Raw genomic sequence first — 11,540 nt, 5'->3', positions numbered from 1 at the left:
TTTTTATTGGATATACTCATTAACTGATTGGATTATAGTGAGTCTGTAGAATAATTTTCAAGAGTTAATAGAACAAACTATTAGTTTTTTAAAAAGATCGTTTAAAAGCGGTACGGGAAGTGATGTGTTGATTGTATTTCTGCGATGTCAGCTAACTCCACAATAAGACAAAAACTTCTTGCCAACTTGGTACGCCGACTTTTTGTATAATAATCGATAACTGACTTTTAAAAAAATATTTTCGCTGGACAACCGTAAACGGGCAGATTATTGATTTTGCGGTAAACAGTTTTCAAATGAATTTAAACAAACGCAAATATTTTGCTGAAATAGCAATTTGTGTTTTAAAGCCTACCCATAATATGTGGTAATGTACCTTGTCCTTTATGTACTTTTATGCTGAATGGAGTGAATGCATTGTTAAAAACTTGAAAGTGGCTATTGAACCGGATCGCTGTTTTACGCTTGCACCAAGATGTGATTATTTATTGATTTGGGTTTGGATCAGTGATTCTGAAAACCTTTTTTTGTCACGCGGCACAGTAAAAACATAAAACAAATAATATCATAACTTGTCAATTTCCCCTTTAAACATACCTGGGCGAAGTTGGCGCGCTGGATTGGTTTTGGGCAATATCTCCAAAAGTTGTGACGATACAAAGTTGAAATTTCTACACAATCCTTATATTGCTTACATCTTTCCAGCAATCACACTTTTAACGAAAAAATATTAATATTCATTTTTATGAATAGCTTTGATATGCGATCAAAAATTTCATAAATGGTCAAATTCGACATATGGCCTTTCGATTTCAAATGCCCCAAATACCATCTAATCATGACAATCCGTGGTGGTGGTCTAGAATCTTACCACATTTTCGTCCAGGGTTTATATTGCTAACACTATTTGGGTTAGGGTGAGTGCTTGGGTTTGGGTGGGTCAAGTATTGTTATTATATTAATTCTAACATATTTATGCCTTTTCTGGCAATTTCAAATTCGACAACTTGAGACCCTTGAATTTTATGGTCTTTTAAAACGTATATTTATGTTACTCTTTCGTCATACATCCATAATGTGTTGTTAAGAAGTAAAGCATTCTGATTATATATATATATTATAAATTTTTTTGACAATTGTGTTGTCAATAACGTGAATTGTTCAACATTGATGTCATGAAATAAACTTTTTTGGTGTTCTTAAATGTTGAAGTTTTATTCTCTGTAGTTTTAACCTGTTTAACCTATATTTTAACAGCTAACCATTTTTGTTTAACAATACCTTGAAATTGCAATGGGTTGCTGTGAAAGTTGTCTAAACAAGGATGAAAATGATGCTGTAAGCATATATTATAAATAAATTTAGGATATCCAATATATTTTGATTTTGTATATAATTAGATTGCCTAACTTGCTTCAGCTAGAGCACTTTGTATATTATGGTAATTTAATATAAGGTTTAAACATTTGTGTAAAGTCTCGTATTGTCTGTTTAGGTACAATTTATTGTTTTGAGCTTGCTAAAGGCCTTAGGTTTTATATACTGAAGCTATGAATAACTTTGCCAGCGCTAGTACTTGTAGGACTACTTTTACACTAATGCGCTGTTAAATATTATTTAGTTAAAATAGTTCATGTGATGGTATGGTAGAAAAGGTGAAAATTATTAGGGTATTTTAGTTTTTCTATTTGATAAATGTCTTTAAAAACTCCCAAAGTAAGATACAAACTTAACCTAATTAGCAAAGTTTTTCTGTTTAAGCCACGCTATTATTAATAAACATTATTTTCTAAGATCTAGGTTAAAAAAAATATTTTAGTTTTAACACATTGCTACCTAAAACACCAAAAATCAATTAAGCAATTATTATTAGATACATTATTTATTTTATTTACCTCCTTTATTTTGTTTACTTAAAAAAGTTTTGGGTTGTCCAAACATTTGTGGTCTAAAGTAAACCTATGATCGTTTTTCATGAAATGTCTATGACTGCTTAGGCCATGTGTTAGGACTATACATATTTGTGTTGTCACAATGCTGTTTTCTTGCCCTCTTAATATCTTTAAATACATTGACAGGATGAGACAACTCCCATATTACCCAAAGGTGGGAATGCTGTTTCAATTAATGACACCACAGACCCAGTAAACGCTCCATTTGACTTTCATCACATTACACCAGCTGCAAGTTTACCTAAATCTGTTCACGATGAACAATCAATTTTGAATGGAATTATATCACAATATAACAAGTGAGTTTTCACTTTTATGAATTCCCAGGTTGCTTTCAGGCAGAATCTTGCCAGCCTTCTGGTGACAAGCATTTTTTGGCGTTTTTTTTTTTCGGTTTTTGGTAGCGCCCCTAAACTTAAATGATGTGTTCGCCTAAGGAATGTTTGAACCTTGCCATGTTTTGGCGATAAACAAGGCTATTAAGTAAATGGGACAACAAAACGTAGCGCCAAAGGGGCGAAAATTTTTGGACATTAAGTCATTAACTAATACATAAGGGACATGTGAAGTTACAACCTGGGGCCTAGGGGTGTACGTACATGTCTGCTTTTCTTGCTTTAAAAGTGGTACATAGATAATATGTTTTCAGATAAATTTGTGTGAAAACGTGCTGCATAAAACCAGATTGAAAAGCACGAAAAAATATTCTTTGGATAAATTTTCAATCTATATTGCTCGAAATAATGATATTTATAATAAAATTTAATAGAAATTGTCACAGTTACATTGCAACATGCCCCATAAATATACTTTAGGGCTAGGCCTTAGGTGGAGAAGCATAGCCTGGTACATCCTTAATATGCTGATGCAAATGTTATACCAGTAAAATTAACAGGAATTGGGAATTCAACTCAATATAGAAGTACTTGCCAATTCAAAGCAAAACTGCCAACATGTAACAATTGTATGATCAAAAGTGTGTAGTTTTTAAAATAATAAACAGTCTATATGCCTTACACTGGCTTTTTCTCACTAAACAATGTGCACACACTACCGTAACTTTTTTCAAAATAACACAACAAAATGAATTTCTGCCAATTGTAGTGTATTATGTTATTACATATTTCCGCTGTTCAAAAATAGATGTGATTAAATATCTTTGGAAACCACCACAAGGTATTTTGTAAATTGGATGTTGGAAAAAAACTTTTCAAAAAAATTTTTTCGAAAAAAGAAAGAAAATTTTTTCAAAATTTTTTTTTTTTTTAAATTTTTCTTTACACCAATTTCTTCGGTTTTCTGGCTGATTCTTCGGCCAACATAGTCGCCAAGTCGCCAGCATTTTGCCATACTGCTTTCAGGCAACAAGTTGCTCTCCCCTTAATGTTAACTTAATCTTCTGGTCATCCCAAAACCGTATTATTACTAATAACAAGTAATCTGTAAGACAAATATCCTCTTTTGTATGTAGTGTACTCAACTTAATTTGTTTTATATTGTTGCAACAAAACAGTTGTTAAAACATTTATTTTATTATATAACTAGACGAAATACTTGGCATTGCCCAGCTAAAATACAATATTTACCATCATAATGTACGAAGTCTACCTGAATTTTATCTGGTTAAACAAAATGAAACAATCCATCACACTGTGACTCTTTATTACTATTGCACATTATGTTGTAACATGTTAAACTAATAGCTTCATGTTATATCCCATAATTTTGGAAGCTAAGTTAGGTAATTAACCAGAAAGTAATATTACGGATAGCGTAAGATCTTCGTAAGTGGCATAAATAATGCAAACATATTGTTTTAAATGTCATACCAAATTTGCTCATGCCTAAACGTTTCTACTGCTTTTCAATTTGGTAAAAACAAAAAAAAATTAACGTATAACCTAATAAGCAGTTTTGTGTCTGAAATGGGTCACTAAAGGAAAGTCGCAAACGCGCTGTGACCATTTAATTACTAATTCACATGCTACCAGCATTGTATAAGCTTGCTGAAGCCGCATGATATAGCCGATGATTTTAAAAAAACATGGGGTATTTAACATTAAACCAAATTGCAACGTTGTGTGCTTTTTAAAATTGAGCTACTAAACACACAACTTTGGCTAAAGACGTCTCGCATAATTTACGTAACGAAAACCTGTGACATATGTCGATCAAAAATTACTAACAAACAGAAAAAGTCGTAGCAGCAATTGTTCAAATTTCGCGAAATTCAAGCAAATAAGTCATCACGGTAAATACCATTCTGCATCCAACAAAAAAAAATCCTGTTTGAAAAGTAAATTTGATTAGTGTTTAAACTGCTGCAACAAACGCGATATTTTGCTAACTCAGTCCAAATGTTGCATAGTTTAAACTCGGTTAGGGTTGTTGTAAGTTTTCTGTGTAAGTGTCTTAATGCCTCATAAAAAAATGTTAAGGAAAGCGCTGCAATTAGCGCAATATTTTGCGAACTTATACTATTTTTTACGTGGTTAAACAAACTGCAAAAAGCTATCAAACATAAAAGTATAAATTTTGCCACATGAAACTTTTTTTTACCAAGGCAATGCACTTTACGCAGGTTATTGCCTTATAAATGTGTGAAAACGCTTTACCCTTTTCGTCAAGAGGTTTTGCAAGAAGTCGCACGCCCGCCCTTTCGAGTTGACATGCAACCACTGTTGTGTGATGTTTTTGAATGGTACGACTAAATAATCGACTATAGCACACAACACTTGGCTAAACATGTCATACATCTTTTAAGAAACGAAAACCCTTGACAGTTTTCAATTGACAATAACTCTCAAAACGTAAAACTTCGGGTTGTAGCAGCAATTTGTTTAGACTTGCTTGATAGCGTGATATCTAAGCAAATACGTAAACACGGTGCTAAACTGTTTAACCTATATTTTAACAGCTAACCATTTTTGTTTAACAATACCTTGAAATTGCAATGGGTTGCTGTGAAAGTTGTCTAAACAAGGATGAAAATGATGCTGTAAGCATATATTATAAATAAATTTAGGATATCCAATATATTTTGATTTTGTATATAATTAGATTGCCTAACTTGCTTCAGCTAGAGCACTTTGTATATTATGGTAATTTAATATAAGGTTTAAACATTTGTGTAAAGTCTCGTATTGTCTGTTTAGGTACAATTTATAATTTTGAGCTTGCTAAAGGCCTTAGGTTTTATATACTGAAGCTATGAATAACTTTGCCAGCGCTAGTACTTGTAGAACTTATACTATTTTTTACGTGGTTAAACAAACTGCAAAAAGGTATCAAACATAAAAGTATAAATTTTGCCACATGAAACTTTTTTTTTACCAAGGCAATGCACTTTACGCAGGTTATTGCCTTATAAATGTGTGAAAACGCTTTACCCTTTTCGTCAAGAGGTTTTGCAAGAAGTCGCACGCCCGCCCTTTCGAGTTGACATGCAACCACTGTTGTGTGATGTTTTTGAATGGTACGACTAAATAATCGACTATAGCACACAACACTTGGCTAAACATGTCATACATCTTTTAAGAAACGAAAACCCTTGACAGTTTTCAATTGACAATAACTCTCAAAACGTAAAACTTTGGGTTGTAGCAGCAATTTGTTTAGACTTGCTTGATAGCGTGATATCTAAGCAAATACGTAAACACGGTGCTAAACTGCGTCAAACGTAAGAAATCCTTATTAAAAAAACAAATGCTTTCTGTTAAACTGGTGCAATAAACGCAATATTTCGGGACCTCTTCCAAGTATTGCGTGGTTAAACCCATTGAAGAAGTCATTAGACTTTGGCCTCAATCACCATCACAACATTGCTGGGAAGGCTTGTTGTATGATATACGTGTAGGTTTCCTGATGTTTTTTCAAAGTGTGTTTAGTATACGACCCGTGTGGTAGCAGTATTTGACGTCCAACGAAAGAAAACCTTGTTTAAAAAGTAAATCTGCTTAGTGTTCAAAATGCAACAACAAATGCGATGTTTTGCGAACTCTGTCTAAATTTTGCGTGGTTGAATATACTGCTAAAAGTTTTAACTTTGGCACACGTTCGGTTACAATAAATTTCATAACATGTTTTGTTTTTTTGCCTTGAGCCTATTGTTTACACCAAAGCCCTGGTCGTCCCTTGACTTACAATGATTGAAATTAAATTACTCTTTTCACACGCTTTTTTATACACAGCAACAAAATATGTAGCGACATTTATCGGTCCAGAATTGCTAACCAACAGCCTTAAAAATAAAAGTTGCTCATCCGTAACCGGTTTGCGACGGCGCTCGCCTGAGATGCGAGACTTTCTCTCATAGAAAGAAACAATTTTTTTTCTGTCTGGGAGGCTTCTTTCTATTTTCCCACTTGCTCTGTCTGTGTCTCCCAAAAAAAAAAAAAAAAAAAGCGAACATGCAGCCGACTGCCGACTCACAAACTTTCCATTTTATTATTTTTAGATGTATTTCAGTAGCATATCAAGGGGATGGTTTTGTTGGGGTCCTGACCCTCCTTTTTTTAAGTACCAATAACATTTTAGTCAGTGTACCCTCTAGTTTTTTGCCACATCCGCCCAAAATTTTGCGCAAGAGCCGAAAATCAGTGCGCAAAGTGCCCAAATCATCAAATGTAAAAGTGCCCAAATAGGCTTCGTGGAAGACCTTTTTTGGTCTCTTTATTTTAGGCTGTTAGTCTGATATCAAGATTTGCATAGTTTCACCTAAAGAGAAATGACAGATCAATTTTTGCCTACTAGCCATTAAACATAAACATCTTGTCTTTCCTTGAAGCTTGATGACTTGGCGCACAGCCATTATTATAGGCAGCAAAAGGCCTGCTTGTAATTTATCATGATCCTGTTCCTGTGCATGGAACTTGAAAAAATGCTCTCCTGAAGAGGTTATGTATTTGACGCATGGCGACAATGACGCATATGTTCACTTTGCAACTATAAGGGTTTGCTTTCGATGGATGTTCGTTAAATTATGTCATTACTGTGAGAAGTAAAAAATCCCCCTCCTCCTCTTTTTGTTTCTTGATTCGCCACTGATATAATCATATACATATGTTATTAAATTATTCTATCCACCCTTTATGGATTTCTTGATACGCTTCTCATATTAATATTTATATTCTTCTGTTTTCCCAGTGAAGTCATTGATATTACTTCTCTTGACTCCAAAATTGATGCTGTTGAATATATGAATCGCGTCCAGCAGTATAAGTAAGTTTTTACCTTTGCAAATATGTAAATTGTCATCATTGTGTTAAACAAAGAGGCTGTATACATCCAATAAAAAATACCAATGTAGCTATTTTGTTATTGTTTAAATAGTATTGCATTTTATAATTTTGATTTTTAAAATGTGTTGATTTCCACTGTTTTAACAAGTTGATCAAACGTAACATTTTCAAGGTAGATCCATATATATATTTACACTTTTATGTATTCACTGCCAGTAATTTTAACTAGATCTGTGTGTTTTTAGTCGTAAGGTGTCAACTTTAACCAGTGGAACACGGTACAAACAGCCAGGTCTTCGCTCAGTCTGCGCTAATCCTGCTGAAATACTTGTTGCTCCTCCAATTTCAGTTGAAGACGTTTATTTGGTAAGTGCAAAGTTTACACAAAAGCTGAATTGTTCTCTTAGTTAACCATTTCACTTGTTTGTAGGTAACTGAAGCATCTAATCAACTAAGCAGTGCAATGAATGAAGTAAAAATTGTAAAAAGGGATGAACTAGTTTTAAGTTTAAGTCATCGGCGATAGCAGTGCTGTGATATTGCCAGTGAAGTGTTATGCAATTATGAGTCGTCATTTCATCTTCATTTTGATTCAACACTTGCATTGCATACTATGCCATTTTGAGAAAGAAGGAAATGGCCTGCCTTAAAGAAAGATGGAAAACAAAGCAACACAAAAATATCATATATATGTATATACATACGCTGCACTGTTAGTTGAAATTATTGTTTATTGCATGATTTTTTTTGCTTTAAAAGCATTTCAAAAATGACTTGTTGTTTTGAAAAATTATGATTGTGAGTATATATATATTATTTGTTATAAAGTATCCTTGAACAAAATTTAACATTTTCTTCAAAGCACATTGAAAATTTGGGTGAAAACTTTTATTGTGTTGTTGTTGTGGTATAAGTAAGAAGAATGTTGTGCATGTCCTTTCCTGGTAAAGGTTGAATGCAGCTTGTAAGATTTAGCATTGGGTTAAAATTGACTGAAACATGCAGTCTATCAAACCATAACTTGTGAGATCGCTTAATAATTCTTTAATATTTGTATTGTTTCCAATAATTAAAAAAAAAACACATTTAAATTTGAAAGTAAACAATTTTTTTTGCTAGCAATGATGCCAAATGAATGCAGCGAATTATCGATGATTTTTAATGCGTTTTTTCTGTGTTAATAATAAATTGTTTGAAAATAATTCTAATTTTTTTTTTCGATAACGAAAATTTCTACATTTTGTAGTGATTGTACTAAACTTGCATTTTATTGAAAATTCTGAAAATACATTTTTTTCTTCTTTGACCCTCTTTATTGTTGTTATTACCTTCCAACCGATCTGGTTGAGTAGGACATGCTATACAAATGCTATATCATACTAAACCGATATTGTTAAAAAATCCTCTAATTAAAAAAGAAAACGCAAAAATGAAAATATGTAGAGGTTTTAATTAGCAGGTGACCGAATTTGGTATCAAGCGATTTGAAGACGGTGGTAAACTACTATATAGGCCTATGACAACAAATAAATAATTGGCTTTGGTGTTCGAATTTCAGTGAAAAAATTAGTAAAGTGATCATCTTCCCCTGTGCAAGCAGGGCTGCGGAGTTGGTTCAAAATAAGCCGAGTCCGACTCCGTCCAAAAAAATAAACCCGAGTCCAAATCCGGCTAAATATGCGATTTCGTCGAGTCATGAGGACTCGATTAACGTAACTAAATAGGTAGATATTCGGCAATCCACTTCTAGGGGTGTCATGTAATTCACCCTCTCACGAAACATGGTTGGAAAATATTCACCATATGCTATTCCACCTTTACAATTAAAAGTTTGCTGTAATGTCAGTTTCAAAAGTCGGACTCGTGACTCTGGTAGTTTTACGTGGTCTTAATCAGTGCCGGATTAACTAAGTGCGGGGCCTGTAGCAAATTAATTTGATATAGTTACCGGAAAGTAATTGAATATTTTATAAATTGATCTACAACAACAGAAGTCTAGCAGGGGTCGGCAACCTTTTTTGACGCGGGTCAAAAACAAACTCTCTTCGGGCCGCACAAAATGTAAACTGAGAATTGTGTTATTAAAAAGTTACAACAACTGTGAATCAGGTGGACGCCGTTTTTTTTATGCAGTGAAAAGCGTGTTTAATTACATTTATGGCGACAGAACGTATTGGCGCAAAGCGCAAATAAAATGCGTTTGTTTGGCTCAAAATTCGAGTCCACACTTAGTCAACCATTTTCACTGATGAATAGTATAATAAAACAACTTTGAGGAAACCGAATTACTTTAAAGAGGTTTGGAGAACACCTGACAAGCGAAGCGAGCGCGATTGGCTACCGGCATTTATTAAATTTCTTGCAAGTTTTCATTAGCCTACATTGTCGAAAATAAACCTTAAAAAAGTGTTAAAAAATATATGTACAATATTTGTGAATATGTTTTCCGTTTTTTTACATTTTTGGGCTGGATTCGGCCCGCGGGCCGTAGGTTGCCGACCCCTGTTATACAACCTAAGCGTTGAAAGAATACTAAAGAAATTTTATGATACGTAGCGGGCAGTAGACTGGCGTATCACATCCGCCCTTTCCAGTGTCCATGGCGTAGTAATTAAGCCCAGTAGAAATTATTAAATCGCTAAAGAACCCCAACTGCTTGTATTGCTTGCTGTTAAGCTGATTACATTACTGTATAGGTCGCTGAGTAGCATTGACTTAAAAGTAAAGCCCGAACAAGCTTGTTTTGTAGCCTGTCAAGCAAAAGACTGAAATGGTCTATCGTCGGAGAGTGTAAAGAAAAGTATATACGTGAAGAATGGAATTGATAAAACACATTATGAATTCAGTATGGAATATATAGCTGCCGCTAGATAGTGACGGAGAGGTATGGCTTATATAAAACCCTTCATGCTTTGGCATGTCATTCGTCCACACCAGGGCGCCACTGCACACTGAGGTGCTAGTTCCTCGGCTAAAGTGTCCATTCTGGGGGACATTTAGGAATCTGAGTTACTTCGGTTTTCTAAACTTCTTGATACAATTGTTTGTATACGATTTGAGTGTAATATTAAAAAAAACATTGTTCCACAATGTTTACAGTCGATCTGATCAACCACTGGGTTACGCAACGAAACTAACTAATTTATATCTTCTTTAGGGTACAGTTAGATAAAAATGTTTGGGATCAACTGCTTTAAATGGTTTGAGGCATGACTGAGTTCTGCTCGTAACATTTCGTGACATCTGCTCGTAAGCGCTTATTTTCGCAGAAGCCGATTGTTTGTGTGCGCCAAATAACACGTTGATCTCGAGAAGCCTAAATCGTTGCCTGCATTTTTGCTTTGTTTGCTAGTTAGCAGAGCATCCCAAACTATTTGTCGCAGTCCCACTTTTCGGGGTTCCAATTAGGATAATATAAATTTACACAAAGTGGTGAATCTATTTAACTTAAATTTTTCAAATCTCTTTAATAAAACCCATATTTGGTTTGTGACCCTTATTTGGAAACCGCTGGTCTAAAAATACATAATTAGAAATATAGGTGCAACAATAGAAGCAACATTTTTGAACTATATGTGTAAGGGTGAAATTTGTTTACCGATTGACAAAATAAAATTTCTTTGGTGACACTGGAAGAGGGAAGTAAATACTTGGAGGGACAGATTTTGTATTTATCGAGTAGATGAGACAGGAAATTTTATTTTATTTTACTGAAATGACGTATCCCCGACAGAATTTAATGGATTTTTAAGTCCTGACTGATGTTGCAGGAAATATAAAAAAGGATTTTTGTTTTACGGATCTAGGATTTTGTTTGGGACCGCCATGATTTTTTTAAGAGATGGCGTCATAAAGTTACGTCTTAAAGTAACGTTAAAACGTGGCGCCTTTTTGGCTAAATTAGACTGTTTATAAGCGATTATACTGGATTTTAGCTGCATTTATGCCACGCTCAAGAATAACAAGCGTTTTAAGAATATTTATTTTATGACGTCACGGTATGACTATAACATTGTGAAATAATTCCTGAAAATGTAACAGTATTAATCTGAAAAAAAAAATCACTGAGTAGCCTATTTTTTTTTATTTAGGCAGATGCTGGTAACCCTGGCTATAGCCATAGGTCTGCCTTTAAAGCATACAGTAAATGCTTCAATTGCTATGTTCAAAGAAAGCGTCCGATTTGTAATATTTCTATTGCGAAATTTACAATATGTTGTATGTTAGGTTTAAGCTTAATTCAATATCATTCTGTCCTCTATTCATCCATTCAGCAGCACCCGTCAAAAATAGATTTAATAATCAATGAAATATTTAAGGAAATTCGTGGTAATAACCTTAAATTTCG

General features: G+C 33.9%; 1 protein-coding gene across 1 annotated transcript; it reads left to right on the top strand.

The window, feature by feature from the left end:
* Positions 1-1,255: 1,255 nt before the first annotated feature.
* Positions 1,256-8,503, top strand: LOC146160216 (ragulator complex protein LAMTOR1-like). The gene is made up of 5 exons (XM_083385456.1): positions 1,256-1,338; positions 2,079-2,251; positions 7,098-7,172; positions 7,438-7,558; positions 7,623-8,503. The coding sequence occupies exons 1-5, from the start codon at positions 1,294-1,296 to the stop codon at positions 7,716-7,718; spliced, it is 510 nt and encodes a 169-aa protein (XP_083241582.1). The 5' UTR covers positions 1,256-1,293; the 3' UTR covers positions 7,719-8,503.
* Positions 8,504-11,540: the final 3,037 nt, after the last annotated feature.

Source organism: Ascidiella aspersa, chromosome 3 (genome assembly GCF_963924565.1).
Source record: "Ascidiella aspersa chromosome 3, kaAscAspe10.2, whole genome shotgun sequence".
Classification (NCBI taxonomy): Eukaryota; Metazoa; Chordata; class Ascidiacea; order Phlebobranchia; family Ascidiidae; genus Ascidiella; species Ascidiella aspersa.
This window is presented reverse-complemented; position numbering and strand designations above follow the sequence as displayed.